This window comes from Medicago sativa, chromosome 6, assembly GCF_051527215.1.
Source record: "Medicago sativa cultivar Bolivia chromosome 6, Bolivia_mono, whole genome shotgun sequence".
NCBI classification, from domain to species: domain Eukaryota; kingdom Viridiplantae; phylum Streptophyta; class Magnoliopsida; order Fabales; family Fabaceae; genus Medicago; species Medicago sativa.
In genome coordinates this window covers 18083269-18105125 of record NC_140754.1, presented here as the reverse complement: position 1 = coordinate 18105125, position 21857 = coordinate 18083269, and the positions used below count along the sequence as shown (strand labels likewise).

Genomic DNA, 21857 nt, shown 5'->3' with positions numbered 1-21857 from the left:
TTCTTAAAAGGCATGTACTTCACTCTGGAACTCGTAACCTATAGAACTGCGATTTCGTAAACACAGGGTCAAGCCAGCAAACACAAACAACGAAGGGGTAAGTTTCGAAAACATGTTATAGTACAAAACAAATGAGAAGAATACGCAAGAAATTAAGTCAAAATCATATCACACGACAAATATATTATTCAAAACCTTAAGAATATAATATATCAGTTCAATTCACATTAGTCACAAAATCATTACAATATAAGAATCAAAATCTTCACACACATCATATCACAATTCATTCTGAAATAGTCTCAACAAAGATAGTCACAATTACCAATCAAAACAGTCAAGAACATAATCTCACGAGGTAATTCAAACTTTCATAATGGAACGGTCACAATTCAAACAATGATAAAATTAGTCACAAATAACATTCCAGACAATCCAGAACATAACTGCACGAGGTAATCAACATCATTCATGATAAAACAATCACAGTTCAAACAATGATATGCATGCTCTTAGACTCTAGACATCTCTTTCTTTGGTACCATTCTACTCTGAAGTACTTGGTAAGGAGGTCGATAGTACTATGCCACCACGTGGATGGACGGACAATTCAAAAATGGTCGAGTCCTCATGGACTATTCAAGGTTGACCGAGTCGGACTATTCAATGTTGGCCGAGTCCTTACGAACTATTTAAGATTTGCCGAGTCCAGACTATTCAATGTTGGTCGAGTCCTTACGGACTATTCAAAGTTGGATCTGCCCTCATAGACCCCCTCCTCAACCCCGAGACAATATGCCTCATTCCTTATTACTTCCCCAATCATTAGGTTTGTCAGACCCTACCTAATTGATGACCAAACACACCACTAGGTCCTATACCTTATCATTCAATCCATATTCATTTAATAATCACAATTCACAATGTATGTTTCACACTATTCAATAAAAAAATCCATATTTCAATCAAGTCTCAATAGTTCAAACATATATAATCATGATAACTAGTCAAATTCTACCGGTGACACCTTAAGAGATTTAACAAGTAGTACATTTAATAAACATAATTTCATACTAGTTAACACAAATCTGCACTCACACATCTACCACACAAAGTTAATTAACTTTTAAAACATGGTTTCACAAGGATCAAATTTTAAACAATCTTAACATAATATAATTCACAATAGCCTACATGTTTTTGAATCATATTTTAAATCCTTGTTATTACCATCAACATATTCTTAATCAATTATTATTCATGAATCAAACGCTCTCATACCCCTTACCTCTAATCTCTCCCCTCATTGGCCTAGAATACTCCTTAAGAGCAAACACAAGTCAAAATCATCTCTAACTCATGGTTTAAAGGTAATCAATAAAGGTGGTCAAAATATTTATTCGACTCAAATTAATCACATCAATGCGAATCCAGTAAGGTTAATCAAAAATATTCATTCATTTCAATTCATCATCTAAGTCATCAAACAATATTCACATATCATATTTTCAGCGACACATATTTATAGTTCAATAAATATCTGATATATATGTTGCATACTAAAGATTCATTTTAACGAGATTCAACATCACATTTATATATCGAACATTGAATAATTCATCAATCCAAATAATTGTAGCAGATCTATCGATCACAAACAATTCGTCAATCAAAATAATTGCAGTGGATCAAACATGAGCACAACATAAAATTTATTCACGACATCATTTACAAACACATTCAATATAATTTAAATCAATCAAGACCTTAATAATGTTTCTAATTCCTCTTTTAATCTCACACATCTAAATTTGCACATTAATTAATTATTCTCTCAAATGGCTACAACCATCGCAGCGAGCCCCGAATCAATTTGGGGAATTAAGGTTTTCCCATTCATTACAATTATTTTACACTCATGTACTACTCTTCTGTCTCACCCCATACCTTATACGGATGTTCCCATTCGGATGTTCCCACAAGCTAATCCTTGTCCGTGAGTGAAAAAGCTTCCGTTCCTATAATAACTCAAGAGTAGAGACATCTTACTGAAATCTGATCAAAATCAGAGAAAGTTTATAGCACAGTTGATTGAATGGAAGAGTGTTGCCGTCAGACTACTTCTGCATGCCTCTATTGTTTTGAACTTGAAACTGTAACACTCCTTTTCTCTCTCGTTCTATTTCTAATTTCCTACATATTAGACCATCTACAATGGAGAGTCCTTCCCCTATTTAGCACCATGCTAAGTAGGCACCCCCATTGTGACACCAATTAATATGGCGCTTATAGAGATGGGTGCTTTTATAGGCACCCTCTCTCCCCTATTACTCATGGGTCTCATATGTGCAATTAATTCTATTTTTTTTCTCTATTCAATTGTTGTAATATTTTAATATTAAAAAATAAATTATATATTAGTTGCAAGAGTTATATTTAATCGATCAACATTAAATATTTAATAACAACAAATAATTTACCCATCTGAATGGAAAAAAACAAAACAAACATACAGTGATTGGATTTAAGCAAAACAACAAATAATTTACCATCATTTTTTATATAGTTTTTTCAAGTTTTACCTTTTTTTATAATTTATAATTAAATTATTTCAATATTTTAAAATTATATAATTATGAATGAATATATAAATTATTGTTAAAATTTAATGATAAAAAGTTATTGCATAGACCCAATTAATAATTATTTTGAGATGCTGGGTTGGAGAGATTGGGTACTTATCAAATATTAATTATAAAACGAATGACATGTACAGTCGGGACCCATTTAAGCACCCAAATGAAGTGCGGCATTGTGGATGGTCGTAGGAGTTTCACATTCTTTTAATTTCATCATCAATTGCCAAAAGAAAAAACAATTAAATTATTGTTTTACTTTCCTATCACTCAGCTCAATTAATTAGACTTATTTTATGATCTACACCCCATTAATGAGTGAATCATCAACTTCGTCCCTTAATTTGCAAGCATCAGCCAAAATCGTCAAATTTTGCGAAATATCAATTTCATCCCTGAATTTCTCTCACGTCTATCAAAATGGTCCCTCCATCCAAAAGGTCCGTTAGTGATGCTGAGCTAGCTCCCTGCATGTTGTGTTGTTCTGTACACGTGTCAAAAAAGGAAGCCACGTGTACAAGGACTAAATTGATGGAAACGCAAAAAATTCAGTTATCACTTTTTTTTTTGAATTGGCAAATATTATTACCCAACAAGCCCGTGCAAGACGCACTAATAAGCTTGGGTGGAGAAAAAAAATATACATAAGGGGAAATCGGTTGCCATGAAAACAATGGCTCGAACAAAAACCCCTTTAAAAAACCACCCTAAAACAACATGGAACAAAGAGTAATGACGCAAGCATATACACATGACAAACCAAATGCATACACCTGCGTCAATACCAAAACCTACCAAGATACAAAGACTAGCGGCCTAAAGAGCAGCTAGAAACCCAACAAAAGCCTTCCAAGAAAACCAGAAACAGCCACCAACCGCTATAGTGCAGCAGCCAACCAAAACAACCAGAAGCCACGCCTACCACACCAAGCACTCCCAGGAAGACTACACCTAACCTGCCACTGCCGAACCTGCTATATACCTCAGTGGACAGCAAAGAAAAAACACCCTGACCGCAAAAGTGCAAAACGAAAGCAGCAGCTACGCAACCACCAGACAACTAATAAATTAAGGCCTTCTAAGACACCATTTGGGATTCCAGCACCACTCAAAAAATTGACAAACCGGAATACACAACTTATACATTGCCCTCCAAGCCATTACTTTCACCTTTTCAACAATAACATCCACGTCCACATTAACCTCACGGGTATTCCACAACACCCAAATGGTCGCAAGCCAGATAATCCCCTTACCCTTAGTAATCCACTTATCACTATCACCAACAAGCCAACACTCCCAATGGATAAAAAGATTAGGAGGCATGATAAACAAACAATCTAACCAACTCATTAATTTCAACCAAACCGCTCTAGATACATCACAATGGAGAAGGAGATGAAGAGCGGTTTCACCGGATCTATTGCACAAACCGCACAAAGGTTGCACATTCGGGGCAAGTACATTCCTAAACGCAAGATTGAGTTTAGTCGGAATGCGATTAAGGAAAGATCTCCAAGCAAAAGCTACCACCTTCGAAGGTGCCGGGCACTTCCACAAGAATTCAAAAACATCCTTATTATCCTCCGTCCACAAGACCTCCCTAAAGGTTAGCTCCTCCAATCTTTTGTAGGCCGAATTCACCGTATAGCTACCGGACGCATCTAACTTCCACCTCCACAAATCCACCTCCCTAAAGGGACTGTTTTCAAATGCAATTTTTTCTGCTTTTCCATTTTTACCCCTGTTTTATCCTTACTTTCCACCCTCAGATTTCAGTCATACCCATCAAAACAGTCCCTGACCTTTCTCGTTCCCTGGTCTTTTTTTTCGTTTTTAGTTTTGATGATTTCGTTTTTAGTTTTAATGATTTTGTTTTCATTTTTAATGATTTTGTTTTCAAGTTTTCAGTTTTTTTTGGTTGTATAGATTACTCATATTAGGGTTTTCGGTTTAAAAAACAGAAAGATGATTTTTGTTCTGGTTGGTTACTATATTTGGTAATGGTGGAAATGTAGAATATGTTGATGCTGGTAATGGTGAAAATGCAGAAAATGTTAATGCTGCAAATGGTGGAAATGTTGATGCTGCAAATGTTGTAAATGCTGCAAAGATCAAGTTGTGTTTTCTACGTTTTGTATTTTGTTCTGCAAAGCTTGCCTTTCAAGGACCAAACTGGTAGTTAATTATATAATTCAAGGACTGATTTGATGTTTTTTAACATAATCTAGGGATCGATTTGATGGATAGCCATCAAATTTAAGGACTAATCTGATGTAAATATTTTGACAGAAAGGTTACATGAAGATGAAGATTCACCTTCAACCTCTTTTCATTACAAAAAAAATCTATACTATATATAAAGAAAACAATCTCTTTCAGCTCTTTTGAGCTGGCTTTTTCTTTCCAAAAATGTCCTCAATTTTTAATATGAATATCACATATAACAAATATATAAGAATGAATTTAAATATTAAAATAAAAGTGTAACAAACGAGAATGTCCAGTTTTTCATTTATCATTTAAAAAGTGTAACAAACTAAATGAGTGTATCTATACTTACTTTTACATTATCCCAATTATACCCTTAAACAACGACTTTTTCTATTATAAAGAGTGTTGTTGGTGTGATTAAATAAAAGAAATTAGATTACATTTTTTTATTTCGTTGTTGGTGTCATCGGCATAGATAATTTATAATCATGGTTAGTTTGATTTGTTATAATTTGAAAGCAACAAACATTTATATTTTTAGTTTTAATCAAAATCAAAATTTTATAAAAAAACACCGTTCGTAATTTTCAAACATTAGCGCAATAAAAAGAGCGGAAAGACGGACACGTGAGCTTTTATCATTTCAGCACTTTTGGGCTGGCTTTTATTTTCTTCCAAAAATACCCTCAATTTTCAATACAAATAGATAAGAATAAATTTAAATATTAAAACAAATGTAACAAACACGATATGAATATATATTTTTTTTTCCTTTATCATTTAAAAAATGTAACAAACTAGATGAGTATATTTATACTTATTTTTTTTATCATTCCAATTATACCCTTAAACAACTTTTTCTATAATAAAATTGTTGTTGGTGTCGTTAAAAAAAAATTTAGATTGTATATTTTTTTTGTTATATTGTATTATTGTCGGCGTCGTTGAAATAAATAATCATGGTTAGTTTGATTTTTTATCTTGAAAGGAACAAACATTTATATTTTTTTTAGTTTTAATCAAAATCAAAATTTCATAAGAAAAACACCGTTCATAATTTTCAAACGTTAACGCAATAAAAAGAGCGGATTTTGCTAGTTATGATTATAAATTTAATCCATATTTAGAATAAATGGATATAATTTATTTTTTTATTTTAAATAAAAATATTTTGTTTCAAAGAATATAAATGTTTTCTTTCAACTTTGTCTTGTAATTTTTGGTGTGATCCAATATCTTCTTTGAGCAACAGCAAAAACTAATCGTTCGAGTGAGGTAGGAATGCGTTGGGTGCCAAGTATCTCCCTCAAGAGATTTAACAATATTGCGTTCTGAACGATGGATTCGAACACATGATCTCTGATAAAACTTAAAAAGAACCTTTACCATCTCATTCAAGTGTTATTTGGTCTTTGTCACGTAATTTATTGTTTCTTTGGTGGTGTCCGGGATATGAACCTTGGACCTTGCATATATTATGCATTGTCCTTACCAACTGAGGTAAGCTCGTGGGGACACGTAATTTATTGTTGACATTTTGGTTTATATTTACATATTTGTAATTAATAAAACAATTAAATAATATATTTTAATAAGTATATAGATAAAATATAAACATAATTTTGTACTAATTAAAGATATAACAAAAAATTTAAGCTTTGACCATATTAAAATTTCTACCAATTAAAAGATATGACCAAAAAATTTAAGATATGATCACATTCTTAGTATAGAGGATAAAATAAATAAAAATATAATATTTGATGACAAGATTCGTGATAACACGTATTCATTGTTTATTAATTTATTTTATATTTATGTAAAATATTAATTAAAACTTTTTATTTATTTAAAATTAGTCATTTTAAATTATCTTTTTGACCAAAATTACAAACTTTATTATTTTATTTTATTATACATAATACACAACTTCTTATCTATTGTGACACCTCACCAACATGTATTCCTTTCTCTATCATAAAAAGATAACTTTGAACTCGTTATAAATATATGAGTTCATTCTCATCTTTGACATCACTTATAATGACAAATCCAATTTCTTCAATGTAACATTCCAGACGACTTTAAGCATTGCCGACTGACCCTACAAACCAACACGAGTCTTTTCAGCGTGTTTTATCCTCACTCGCATGCTTACTGGGAAACTTCCCAGTAGGTCACCCATCCAAAGACATCCAAAGACTACTCCAAGTCAAGCACGCTTAACTGTGAAGTTTTTATGGAATGAGCTACCAAAAAGAAGATGCATCTTGTTGATATAGGTAGTAACAAACAATTCTTATAAGCCTCCCTTCAACCATGTAGTCCCATACCTACACGGCCTCAGGATCCCTCTCATTCCGATGTGATTCGGTTGCTCTATAAGCTGTCGGGAGCCGCTCATTGTCGTGCCTTGTGCACCGGCGATCACTCCCCTGCCCTCGTCAGCCGTGGGTGTTACATGCCCACCAGCTTCCGCTTGGTTCGTCCCCGAACCACACCGTACTGCGAGAGGTCTGCTCTGATACCATTTGTAACATCCCAGACGACTTTAAGCATTGCCGACTGACCCTACACACCAACACGAGTCTTTTTAGCGTGTTTTGTCCTCACTCGCACGCTTACCGGGAAACTTCCCGGTAGGTCACACATCCAAAGACTACTCCAAGTCAAACACGCTTAACTGTGAAGTTCTTATGGAATGGGCTACCAAAAAGAAGATGCATCTTATTGATATAGGTAGTACCAAACAATTCTTATAAGTCTCCCTTCAACCATGTAGTCTCATACCTACACGGCCTCAGGATCCCTCTCATTCCGATGTGATTCGGTTCCTCTATAAGCTGTCGGGAGCCGCTCATTGTCGTGCCTTATGCACCGGCGATCACTCCCCTGCCCTCATCAGCCGTGGGTGTTACATTCAAACCTTTGAATATTTATCTGTTTGCACAAATTTGATCTTGCAAAAAATTGTGAGATTGTTGCTTCACTAATTCCCTGTCATTTGTCTATGTCTTTATGTACATATAAAGCTTCTTTATTATCTATCATTCCTAATTTCAAACAATTTTTTTTTTTGTTTTTGTTTATTCTCTTAATCATCTAAAGCATTGCCATTTTTGTCGCCTTGGATCCATTGCCATGGGAGAAAAACTCCTGAATTTTTGCATCATTTCTATAGGGATGATACAATGGAAGTCATTAATGATGTCATATTTGTTCGTCTTCTTTGTTTTATTGGGTCTATTGTTCATTATGACAAAGATTAACAAAAATTTCAATACGAGTGTGATTTCTTTGATTAAATATGGGTTGTTAAAACTACTTATTATAAAATATGTAGTTGTAGTACTTGGGTTACCTCTTCCAACGACATCTCATTATTGTGTTGTTCCTCTCTCTTTTGTGATATTTCTTCATATATGATAGGGCATTGATGAATCAAGCATTGATAATAACTTCCGGTGTATTGGAGAAGAAATGCTATCAATGAATGCTTATTTAGAGCACAAAACAAGAGCTAAAAAGAAAGAAAGATAACCAAAATCATCTTGAAAGGATCCACAATGTACCACTTCATAACAAAAGCAAAAATGTACGTTGGATCTTCATTCCGTTTAACTATTTTCTTCTTGTATTTGTAACATCTTGGTAAATATTTCAAATGTCATATATTATAGTTGTAAATTGAGCATTAGTGTTGCTTTTAATGATAATTTTCTTGGTTAAATATGTTTTTATACCCTACAAAATATATCCCATTAAGTATGTTATGTATTTTTCTTAAATAATAGTATATTATGTATTTTATTTTTATTCTTTTTAGTCAACAAAAAAATTATAAAAAAATGTAAAAATGTATTAATTAATTATTTAACTCCATTCATGTTTAGAACATTATAAAAAAATTCAACACAAAAAACAAGCTTAAAATCTGATTTCTATGTTCTAATTTTGTTTACTTTTTATTGATAGTATTAAACATGAATAGTAGTTGTTTTTCATTTTTTTTGTGTACGCTTACTACGTTATACGATATTAAAGTTGCATCTTTAAAATTGTAGATAATTTCACTGATCTAGATGATAATTTTATAATTAGAAACTTCATTTTTTTCTGTAATTTTGCCGGCCTCTTTGTTTCTCCTATTAATAGTTTAAATTGGTGTAATTTTTGCAATTTTTTGTTGCTTTTTGCGGTCGTTTCATAGCATAGTATTGGATGTATAATCAATATGATATTTATATACGAAATTCTACAAAACCCGTGCATCGCACGGGTTAGAGTCTAGTTAATAACTAAACGTTCAAGCCGGGTAGGAATGCATTGGATGGAAAAGATCTCCCTTAAAATTTTTAACACCGAATTCAAATACATGATCTCTAATAAAGTTTGAAAAGAACTCTTACAATCTAATTCTATACTCTTGGATTGTTTTTTTTTGGTATGTAATTTATTGTTTACTTTTTGGTTTAAGTTTTTACATTCGTAATTAATAAAAAAACATAATTAATATATTTTCAATGGATATATAGAATAAAATATATTACATAAATTTAAGCTTTAACCATAGTAAATTTTTTATCAACCAAAGGCATGACCTAAAACTTTATGATTTGATCACATGCATAGCATAGCGGATAAAACAAATAAATTATAATCGTTGGTAACAATATTAATGAGAACATGTATTTATTGTTTATTGATTTTATTTTATATTTATGTACTATATTAATTGAAATAGTTTTTGTTAAAATTACTCATTTTAAATTCTCTTTTTGACTGATTTTTTTTTTTTGCTACGCGGGGAGAATGACAGACATCAGGAGACAACACCGACATCCCAACTAGGTTGGCACTCCGAGAAACCTCCGTCCTCTGCCCGCCAAACTCTAAAAATTTATTTATTTATTTATTTTTTAAACCAAAAGGAGGAGTAGAAAAGAGCTACATCCTCAAAATATTATATATGATAAAAGAGCGAAAACAAACAAGGAACAGAAGGGGGACATAGACCAAAACCTCCTAAACATTGGAAACCCTAAAGTTGGGCATCCCTAGCCTATCATGAACAAGCAAACAGGTGAGATAATCAGGCAAATCTAACCAAATAGTTACTCCTTGAAGATCCAAACCTTTAGCGGCCAAAATATCTGCACATCTGTTGCCCTCTCTATAAATATGGGTCACAACAAAATACATATCAGTGACCATTACTTTACAATTTATCCATCTATTTCTTAGGTTGCAAGGAATCATAGAGATTTTGTTAAAGGCCATTACTACCAAAGCTGAATCAGATTCAATCCATATGTTTCTCCATCCTCTTTGAAAAGCAATTTCAACCGCTCTCATTATAGCTGAGAGTTCAGCTTGAAAGGCATAGGGGGGACTAGGCCAAAACCCTCAAAGAAAAAACAAAAGGAAAAAGCTAATCAAACGACTACGGAAATCCATAGTTGGGCAAGCCAATTCTGTCTCGAAAGAAATCCGTATGCAACTCCACTGGAAGCGTTTCCAACCAAACATAACCCTGAACTCGGACATTCCAATATAACCGATTCATTGGGCAGTTGGAGGAGGACCACCCCTTGCACGGGTTGTATAATGCGGTTTTCTGAGGACTTGTTTTTTCCTAGCTTGCTGCTGCTTTTTTGTGAGTACTTGTATGAATCCTTCTTCAGCAATCCGTTGGTCGTATTCCCGGATTCTAGCCCATAATTCCAAACCACTCTGTATGTTTTTGCTAGTGTGTGTCTGCGCAATTGGAACCCTTAGATGTTTGTGATTGATCCTTCAAAATTTGCACCTCTGCGTCCTCATTGGAATTTACTTCGCCGTGTTCTAAATTAATACTATGGTGCGCTTCTGATTGGATTTGCTCCATATCTGAGGACTGAAAATTAGCAGCAGTACCTTGCAGGTCATCTTGCACAACAAAAATTGGTTGCGAAACATCCGCAAGTTGAATCTCGTGAACCTGAGATGCCAAATGCCTATGCTCCACTTCATGGGATTGCACGTCAACGTGCGCTTCATCAGATATCTTTTCCAGAACATGAATTGATGTACTAGGCAGCCGGTCATGGGGAGTTTTATCAACATCATTTTGGAACTCAATACTAAAAGTTACGACAGTAACATCCTTGTCAATAGGCTGAAAAGCAGCCAACTGTGCATTGTCCTCAATTTTTTCCTTGTGCTGACTTGGAGCAGCTGTGGCTCCTACCAAATCTTCCATATCATCATGTTGAGAATCTGCCAAACGTGAGGGTTCTACGCATGAAACATCTTGCTGAACGGGAACATCAGTAACATCATGTTAAGTGGACGCCACTACTGGAAAGGCCTTGGAGGAACCCATTCCCTCTGGATTATCCTTAGGTTGCCATCCTTGCTTTGGTTTTTGTGAGTGTACCGGATGCTTTCCCTTATCAATTGCTCGTGAGTATCCGCTCTTCGGGGGTGTAACCAACAACATGATGTAATATCGTGACCGATACTTTTACAGCGAGTGCAAAAGTCGGGGAGACCCTTATATTCAATAGCTAAGGGGAAAGCATAACCCTCCCGCTCGACCATCACCTCATAAAAAATAGTCTTTGAAAGATCCAAATCAACAAGTATCCGTTCATAGTGAACATACAATATATTCCTTGTTACGTTGTCAATCAATAACGGTGTCCCAACTGCTCCTGCGATTTCGTACAGTGTCCTCTTCATCCAATACTCTTGCGGTAATTCCCACAGCCGAATCCAAACTTGTGTGTGAGTTTGTCGTTGTGTATGGAGATTAAAGTCCTTAGTCCATTCAAACAGTTTAAAACTTTTTTGTCTTACTTTATTATACACTATGGATCCACATATACAAATAGCTTTGCAGAATGAGTGTATAAAACAACCAGTCTCAAAATATAAACATAACACAATTTTATTTCTTAATTATATGAAGATTATCAATTTAATCCATATTTTGAATAAATGGATATAATTTATTTTTTTATTTCAAATATAAATATTTTGTTTCAAAGAATATAAATGTTTTCTTTCAACTTTGTTTTGTAATTTTTTGGTTTGATCCAATATCTTCTTCGTGCAACGACAAAAACAAATCTTTCGAGTGAGGTAGGAATGCATATTGGGTGCCAAATATCTCCCTCAAGAGATTTAACATAAATTTTTTCTTTCAACTTTGTTTTGTAATTTTTTGGTTTGATCCAATATCTTCTTCGAGCAACGGCAAAAACTAATCGTTCGAGTGAGGTAGGAATGCATTGGGTGCCAAATATCTCCCTCAAGAGATTTAACAATATGCATTCTGAACGACGGATTCGAACACATGATCTCTAATAAAACATAGAAAGAACCTTTACCATCTCATTCAAGTGTTATTCGGTCTTTGTCACGTAATTTATTGTTGACTTTTTGGTTTAAGTTTACATATTGTAATTAATAAAACAATAAAATAATATATTTTAATAAGTATGTCATACCCCAATTTTTGACCCAAGATATTACAGACACGTGTCCTCGAACCCTGATCAGTCTTTGACTTTTCAGTGAAAATTTCGGCAGAGAGGTATTTTAAAATACCTCATATTTTGGTTCCGAGTCGGGCCCTCTTCCCTCAATTTTTAATTATTATTACTTTTAGTTATTTTATTATTATTATTATTATTATTATTATTTTTATTATTGTTATTATATTTATTATTATTATTATTATTATTATTATTATTATTATTATTATTATTATTATTATTATTATTATTATTATTATTATTATTATTATTATTATTATTAGTTAATTATTTTAAGTCCAAAATTGTCCAAAAATATCTAAATGGTCCGTAAAAGCTCAAACCAGCCTGTATTGTCCCCTGAACCCACACCAAAGCAGTTTATGTCACTGCCTTCACAGGCACCATGTCTCAATCCCTCTCTATAAATAGAACCACACCTGAAACCAACGGAGGACAAGAATTTTCCAGCAAAAATACACGAAAAAAAATCAAGGAAGAACAAAATTTCCAGCCAAAAATTCACACGCACAACACAGTTCCAAAACACACAATCTCCATTATAAAGAACCTGCAAACACATACAGGCAGGACAAACACCATTCACGTGATCATCACAGGACCATCACCCACACAGTCACGCATAAACCCGTTCAAAACCCTTTCCAGTACCGTACTCAACAACACAAACACACGTACACAAGAACCAACATCACACCAGACTCACATAACACCTCAAAACCGCAACAATAACATAATCCAGACCCAAATCATTCAAAAGAACAATAAAGGTAGTCTTTCTAAACTTTAGATCTAGGGCGTTTTAATTCTTGTTTGGAATTTTTAAGTGAAGAATCGAGTAGAGGAGAAGAAAATAGGGAGAATGAGCGAAAAAAATAAGAAAAAGGAGGCTTAACCGCGGCGGCGCCGCCGTCTATGACGGCTAACCGCCGCGTCGGACCACCGTCGGACCACCGCCGGCCACCCTCTTTCCTCATCGGAGAAGAAGAAGAAAGAAGAGAGAGATGAGAGTCTCTCTCTCTAGAATGAGAGAAGAGAGAGAAGGAAAGAAGAAAAATGAAAGAAAACCGGTCATATAACATTTATATACTCACTGAACCGGTTCGGTTCAGTTGAACCGAACTGGTCTGAACCCAATCCCTTAAGCCCAGCGCCTTTCCTGTCTCAAGGCCCAATTCCATTTTTTTTTTCATTTCTGCACCCCCTGTTTATTTATTGCACCCCCCTGCATTGTATTTTATTTTATTTGTGCATTTCAATTCCGTTTATCGTCTTATTTTTTCTTCTCATGCATTTTTAATACGTGTAAACTCTTCTATTTTCTTCTCATGCATTTTTAATTCGTCTAATCTCTTTTATTTTCTTCCAATGCATTTTTAATTCGTTCAATCTCTTTTATTTTCTTTCTCATGCATTTTTATTTTATTTTCGCATCACATTTTGTTATCTACTATTATCATATGCATATTTAAATTTTGTCATTAAACACACACCTCAATCCAGAGTGCTCTGGTCCTAAATCAACTATTAATATTATATTATTCTCCAGAACAATCTGGTCCGTGTTAATTAAATTAATCCAGAGTGCTCTGGTCCTAATTAACTGTTAATATTATATTTTTGTTTAATTTAATTATTCTCCAGAACGATCTGGTCCTTGTTTAATTAAATTAATCCAGAGCGCTCTGGTCCTGAATCAACTGTTATTTTCTTCTCATACATTTCTATTTATTTAACTTTTTTTTTGCTTATATAATCATTTTCCAGAGTATTCTGGTCCGTGTTAAAATAACCTTATATTTTCAGCTTAACATTATTTTTTTTTCTCATTCTGCTTATATAATTTTCATTCATCTTTCCAAAAATAACAAAAAAAAAACATGCAAATAATCAAAAAAAATCACAAAAAATATTTTTTATAAGCAAACCTTGATTTTTTTAAATCAAGTGATCGTCTTTTTTTATTTTATTTTCTTAAATCAAACATCAATCAATGTAATGCTACGTTGAGTCATTTTGCTTTCAATATAAAAAATATAAACAAATTCCAATTTGCCACTTGGCTTTGCATTTTAAAACCTTTTCAAAAACTATAAAAAAACACAAAACAAATCAAACGACAATTTCTACCCCGAACTATGAGGTTTTGATCCCTCACGGGTACGTAGGCAAAGGACATGCGTCCTTCCAAATCAATAAAAATGTAGATAATTTAGGTCTCTATTTTTCTTTTATCATTTCAAATTCCATTTTTTAAAGCAAGCAAGTTTATGGCACAAAAGTTAAATAAAATCAAGAGGTTCTCGTAGAGTACTACGAATATTTAGGGTGCTTAACACCTTCCCTAAATATAACCAACCCCCGAACCCTTAAATCCCTAAAAATGTGGTATTTGAACCTTTTCCCACTTTCTCTTGAAAAAAATTAAATGTTCAGTCGTGAAATCAAAAACGGGTCTTCGACCGTCCGAAAAATGACGCGACAGAAATGGCGACTTCACTGGGGATATTCAGTAAGAGGGTTAAGCCTAACTTGGCCTTATTTAAAATTTTTGCGATAAACTTGCTAAAAAATTTATATTACGTGTATATTTGTTCTCTTTTCTTCTTTATCATTTCTTAAACGTGAGCGGTGAGAAAGTAAGTCCTATACCCGGACTTGAGTGAAATATAAGATAGGATGGGGTAAAATCATAGTGACATACCAAGAGCATTCTTGGACCATGTTTACAAGTGATAACCCTACTCGGTGGAGGCCTCACGGAAAGTAGTAGTCTTGTTAACATGAGCATTCGTGTTGACGTTATTACTTTCAATGTGAGTGTCCGTCGAAGCCGTGGACCTTAGTAACCCTTAACCCATCTTTGCCTTTTTAGGACGTAGTGCGGTGGCTAAACCAAGAGCATTCTTGTCCTTAGTTGATACGCGATACTACACTCAAACTAGACTACCTTATGGATGTTATTGGAATAGGAGCATTCCTATACACCAATATATTCACAAGGGGGTTGAAATTTGGGAACTTGGTAGAACCCTTGTTACATGTGCAAATGAAAACCATAGTCCTTACCAAATGGCGTACACGCCCTTGACTCTATCATCATGGACCTTAAACCTCACCATGTTTTCACCGTTTGTGTCGCATAATCATGCATACATGCATTCATTCATAAACAAACTCTTTTTCTCATAAAAAAAAAATATATCGCAGGACTTAAACAAGTTTTTGTTGTAAACATTGTAGATATGGCTACTAGAAGTATTAAGAGGTATAGCTTCCAAAGCCAAAATTTGGAAAGCTTGAGGAGTTTAGGAAATGTCATTACTGATCCGACGGGTTTTCAGTCTCGCCGTGGGAAATTGCTTAAGATTCTCAATGCAAAGTTCGACGAAGGGATCCTCAAGACTTTGGTTCAATTCTACGATCCTTGCCTCCACTGCTTCACCTTCCCGGACTACCAGCTTGTCCCCACCCTTGAAGAGTATTCCTATTTGATTGGTCTACCCATACTTGATAGAGTACCTTTTAGTGGCCTCGAGGAAGACCCTAGGGCATCAGTCATCGCAACTGCCCTTCATCTCAAGATATCCGACATAACTGATAACCTCACTACCAAAGGGAAAGAGCAAATCTCAGGGCTAACTTCCAAGTTCCTAATCAACAAAGCCAACATCTTTGCCGCATCGAAAAATACCCCCGCTTTCGAGTCTATCCTAACCTTGCTCATCTATGGCCTTGTGCTTTTTCCCAACATTAGTGGTTTTGTTGATACTAATGCCATCCAAATTTTCCTCACCAATAACCCGGTCCCTACCCTCCTTGCTAATACTTACCACTCCATCCATCATAGGACAAAGAAAGGTGATGGAACCATCCTTTGCTGTGCACCTATACTATATAAGTGGTATGTTTTACACTTACCCCAATTCTACCTCTCCAAAGACAAAGACCCATACTCAGAAAAAATCATGTCCCTTGCCCCAGATAATGTAGTTTGGTATAACCCGGCTTACGACACTGGAACCATCATTGACAAATGTGGGGAATTCAGTAATGTACCCCTCCTCGGTATTCATGGAGGAATTAGCTATAACCCTATCCTTGCCAGGCGCCAGTTCGGGTATCCCCTTAAAGAAAAACCTCTTAACATTGCGATCGAAGGCATATTCTATCACAAACATGCCGACATCAAAGGTATGAGAGAACAATTTGTGAAAGCTTGGCATACCATCCATAAGAAAAATAGCAATCAATTGGGGGATAAATCAGACCTCACTTATGAAACCTACACTCAATGGGTCATTGCCAAAGCCGTTCAAAATAGGATGCCCTACACTCTACCGAGGTGCCTATCCTCAACCACTCCAACGATACATTCACCCCTACCACTTTGTACCCAAGAAAAGTACCAGAAGAAAGTGGCTGATTTAAGCCGTGTGTGTGCAGTTTGGAAAAGGAAGTACGAGGGAGCTATGTCCATAGTGGGGGATAAAGATGTGGAAATACTACAGACCAAGCATGAGCTCCTTAACAAAGAGCGACAATTGATCGAGAAAAACGCTCAGATTCAAGCTCAAAGTGCGATGCTTGCACAGTTTATCAGCAAGAGAGAATGCATGGATTTCTTCGCAGGGACAAACCCAGACTTTGGGGAGTAGTCTGCTTCAGGAGCTCAAGAGTTTCCCAGTTGTTTTGTCTTTTTTTATGCTTTCTGTTATATACTTTGGAGTCTATCCCTTAGCTCGGTTTGTTAAAAAGGGAATTATCTTGTTTCTATTTGTAAGTTTATCCCTTGGCTTTGTGTTTAGAAAGGGAATTATCTCGTAATACTTTAACTATTCAATAAAATTTTCAATTATGACGTTTACCAAAATTACTTTTATAAGTCCTTCGATAAATAAAAAAAAAAAATCATGTCTATGTTTGCATAAACATATCATGCATCATCTTGCATTTCATAATTTCCAAACTCGAGTCTCACTGAATTTTTCTTTTCCATACATAAAGGGTTAAACCGTCTCAACTGTGGCCCGACGCACTCGCTACCGGTCAACTATTATATACGGCACTCGAGCAAACTTCAAGAGTAAAATGGAACGTATCGAGCAAGATAATGCGACACTTCGTGATGAGGTGGCAGCCCTAAACACCAAATTGGATGAGTTGGCAGACATGAAAACGAAGATGGAAGAATTAACTGTTCTGGTAAAGGTATTGGCAGTTGCGCATACTCCGCCACCCCCTCCTCCTATCAGAGTTCGAACCGAAGCTACTACATCTGCTACTCCTGAATGGACTTTCTGTGCTGACACTCCAACATATTCTGCTCCACAACATTCCACACCATGGTTTCAGCCCATGACTGCGGGCGAGATACTCCGCCCCATTGCCTGTGAAACACAAACACCTCCTTTACAACATACAATTCATGTTCCTCAGCAAGTCCCGATGTTTCCTCCAGCTGTTGCGACCTACGCAGCACCTGCTGTTCATGCTACACCACAAGAAGAAGAGCCCATCTTCCATTCTGGGAGTGTGGGGCGCCTGACAGAGTCGACGATCTACAAGAAAAATATGAAGAAATGCATCGGGAAATTAGAGCCCTAAAAGGAAAAGAAGCTTACGGGAAATCTGCTTACGACCTCTGTTTGGTACCGGATGTCCGGATACCCCATAAATTCAAGGTACCTGACTTTGAAAAGTATAAGGGAGACTCCTGCCCTAAGGACCACCTGAGGATGTATGTAAGGAAAATGTCTGCTTATAATAAAGATGATAAGGTCCTCATCTACTTTTTTCAAGAAAGCCTGGCTAACCCCGCTTCAAAATGGTACATGAACATGGACAAAACAAGCATCCAAAGTTTCCAGGATTTATGTGACGCCTTTGTACAACAATATGACTACAATGTAGATCTGGCTCCAGATCGAGGTGACCTTCAGGCTCTAACTCAAGGGGACAGAGAAACGTTTAAAGGGTATGCCCATCGATGAAGGAATTTTGCCGCCCAGGTTAGCCCACGGGTGGAAGAGAATGAGATGACCAAGTTGTTTTTGAGAACTCTCAGTCCATTCTACTACGGAAAAATGGTAGGGAACACATCCAGGAGCTTCGCGGAGATGGTCGGCGTAGGTGTAAGTGTAGAGGAAGGTGTCCGAGAAGGACGAATAGTGAAAGATGGTGCGTCTACTAGTGGTACGAAGAAATATGGTAACAATTTTCCAAGGAGGAATGAACAAGAAGTCGGTATGATGACCAATGAAAGAACCCGACAACACTATCCAGCATATCAACATGTTGCTGCCATCACACCCACCACCAATGCAAATCAACAACAAAATCATCAACCACAAAGACCACATAATCCTCGACCATATTATCCACCACTATACCAACCAAATAATCAACCACAAAATCCTCAACCACTCTACCAACACCCATATCACCCTCCACCATATAATCCTCAACAACAAAATCATTTCCAAGCTCCACAACAACCTCGCCCTCCTAGAAACAATTTTCCTCCCATACCTATGTTGTACAAAGTCTTGCTGCCCTCTTTGCTTGCGAGAAACCTTGTACAAACTAAGCCTCGCCCCCAGGTACCAAATCCCTTACCTCGTTGGTACCGCCCTGAGCTCACATGTGATTTCCATCAAGGAGCACAAGGCCACGATGTGGAGCAATGTTACGCTCTCAAGGATGCAGTTCAGAAACTGATCCAAAACAAGGATTTATCTTTCACGAACCCTGACCCTGTTGCCCAAAACAACCCTTTACCACCGCATGGGCCTGCTATTAACATGATCCAAATATATCAAAAAGACAGCCCAGTCCTCAATTCTCGTGATATCAAGACTCCATTGGTCCCGATACACATAAAGATGTGTGAGATGATTCTTTTCAACCATGATCATGAAGCATGTGACATATGTTCTGTAAATCCTCGTGGCTGCATACAAGTCCAGAATGACGTGCAGGGTTTGCTAGACAGAAAAGAGCTAATTGTCACCAGGAAAAACAAGGATAAAGATGTTTGTGTCATCACGCCCGTATTCAGAACTCGGGAACCACTAGTGATAATGCTCAGCCAGGCAAAGCCAACCAGCACTCCTCTGGTAATTTGCTCTCCAGAACAGATACCGTACACTTCTCAAAGGACCATCCCATACAACTATGAGTATGCAATCATAGAAGATGGAAAGAAGATACCACTGGATCTGCCAATCCCTGTGGATAATATCGCTGAAAGTAGTCAAATTCTTAGAAGTGGACGTATTATCCCTTCTGCGGTTCAGAAGGAAGTTGGCGCTCCAGTAGAAGAACCAATGAAGGAGCAGAATGTGGGTAAAGGCAAAACCATGGGACAGTCTAGTGGAACCACATATGAGGATAACGATGAAATCTTGAAAATGATCAAGAGAAGCGAGTACAAGATTGTAGATCAACTGTTGCAAACTCCGGCAAAAATCTCCATCATGTCTCTGTTATCAAGCTCTGACGCCCACAGAGAGACTCTAATGAAAGTCTTGGACCAGGCTTATGTGGACGATGACGTAACGTTAAGTCAGTTTGGAAGTATTGTAGGAAATGTGACTGCCTGCAACAACTTAAGTTTCAGCAATGAAGACCTCCCACCGGAGGGAAGAAACCACAACTTGTCGTTACTTATCTCTGTCCTTTGCAAATCGGACTCTCTGTCAAATGTTCTAATAGACACTGGGTCTGCTCTCAATGTAATGCCAAAATCTACCCTGGATCAGCTGTCATGTTCGAAGGCTCTTGTGAAACCCAGCACAGTGACGGTGAGGGCATTTGATGGGACTAGAAGGTCTGTGTATGGGGAAATAGAATTGCCTATCTCGGTGGGCCCACATGAATTCAAGATTAATTTCCAAATTATGGAAATACAGGCCTCTTTCAGTTGCCTACTCGGCAGGCCTTGGATCCATAACGCTGGGGCAGTAACGTCCACACTTCATCAGAAGCTGAAGTTTGTCAGTCAAGGGAAACTCGTAACCGTGAACGGTGAGGTAGCATTGTTGGTTAGCCATTTGTCATCCTTCTCCTTTATTGGTGGTAACAGTACTGATGGATCATCATTTCAAGGACTCTCTTCCGAAGAGAATGTGGAGAAAGTTGAGACTTGTATGGCTTCTCTGAAGGATGCCAAGAGAGTAATACAAGAAGGTAAGACTGAAGGCTGGGGTCAGTTAGTGGAGCTAACTGAGAACAAACGCAAAGAAGGGATAGGTTTTCCCAACAGTAAGCCTGGGGTATTCAACCCTACTGGAAGTACTTTTCATAGTGCAGGATTCATTCATGCTCCATCAGAGATTAATGCACTGCTCGAGGATCAGTCCGAAGAAGCAACACCTGTCTTTGTGACGCCCGTAGGAACTTGCTGCAACTGGATCGCGGTGGACGTCCCTTCTGTGATGCCTTATTCTAAGTAATGTGTTTATCTTGTTTTTGTTTTTCTTAAAATTCCTTTCGTCCTGCCCCAGACGAAAGTGAAATCATGTAGGGCTTTGCTTCAAATACTTTTGTTATAAATAAAAATCGTCGTTTCTATCACGACCGTTACTTTATTTTATTTCGCATTTTCTGGAAAATGGTAACACATAAAACCAAAAAATCTTGTTTTTTTCTTATTTTGTTTTCTTCCTTTTAAAAATCAAATTCAAAGGTCTGCATTTGCTCATTAAAATCAATCATAAATCATGTGCAGACTAAACATAAATGAGCCCGTTGAGCATGGCAACCCTATGCTCCCTCCCAACTTTGAAGTCCCTGTTTACGAGGCTATGGTAGAAGAGGATGAAGAGATTCCTGATGAGATCAAATGGATGTTAGAACAAGAAAGAAAGGCTATTCAGCCTCATCAGGAAGAAATCGAGATTGTCAACCTGGGTACTGAGGAAGACATGAAAGAGATCAAGATCGGGGCATTGTTGGGTGCAACAGTTAAAGAAAGAGTAATTGAGCTTCTTAGGGAGTATGCCGACATATTTGCATGGTCATACAAAGACATGCCGGGGTTAGATACTGAAGTAGTGGAACATCGACTGCCTCTGAAGCCCGAATGCCCTCCGGTTAAACAGAAATTGAGAAGATCTCATCCTGATATGGCCCTCAAGATCAAAGAAGAAGTACGAAAGCAGATTGACGCTGGTTTTTTAATCACCTCTGAATATCCTCAATGGTTAGCCAACATAGTACCTGTCCCAAAGAAAGATGGCAAGGTCAGAATGTGTGTCGACTACCGAGATTTGAACAAAGCCAGCCCGAAGGATAATTTCCCTTTACCTCACATTGATGTATTGGTTGATAATACCGCTAAATGCAAAGTGTTCTCCTTCATGGATGGTTTTTCTGGGTATAACCAGATCAAGATGGCTCCCAAAGATAGAGAAAAGACATCTTTCATCACGCCCTGGGGCGCCTTCTGCTACATAGTGATGTC

The 21857-nt window shown here is 36.5% G+C and overlaps 2 protein-coding genes across 2 annotated transcripts; both read left to right on the top strand.

Annotated features, from left to right (window-relative positions):
- Nucleotides 1-15609: 15609 nt before the first annotated feature.
- LOC146913368 (uncharacterized) lies at nucleotides 15610-17049 on the top strand. Its single transcript, XM_085720921.1, has one exon. The coding sequence runs from the start codon at nucleotides 15637-15639 to the stop codon at nucleotides 17047-17049; it is 1413 nt and encodes a 470-aa protein (XP_085577047.1). The 5' UTR covers nucleotides 15610-15636.
- Nucleotides 17050-18477: 1428 nt separating this feature from the next.
- On the top strand, nucleotides 18478-21610 carry LOC146913367 (uncharacterized). Its single transcript, XM_085720920.1, has 3 exons — nucleotides 18478-20843; nucleotides 21123-21543; nucleotides 21602-21610. The coding sequence occupies exons 1-3, from the start codon at nucleotides 18478-18480 to the stop codon at nucleotides 21608-21610; spliced, it is 2796 nt and encodes a 931-aa protein (XP_085577046.1).
- The last annotated feature ends 247 nt before the right edge of the window (nucleotides 21611-21857 follow it).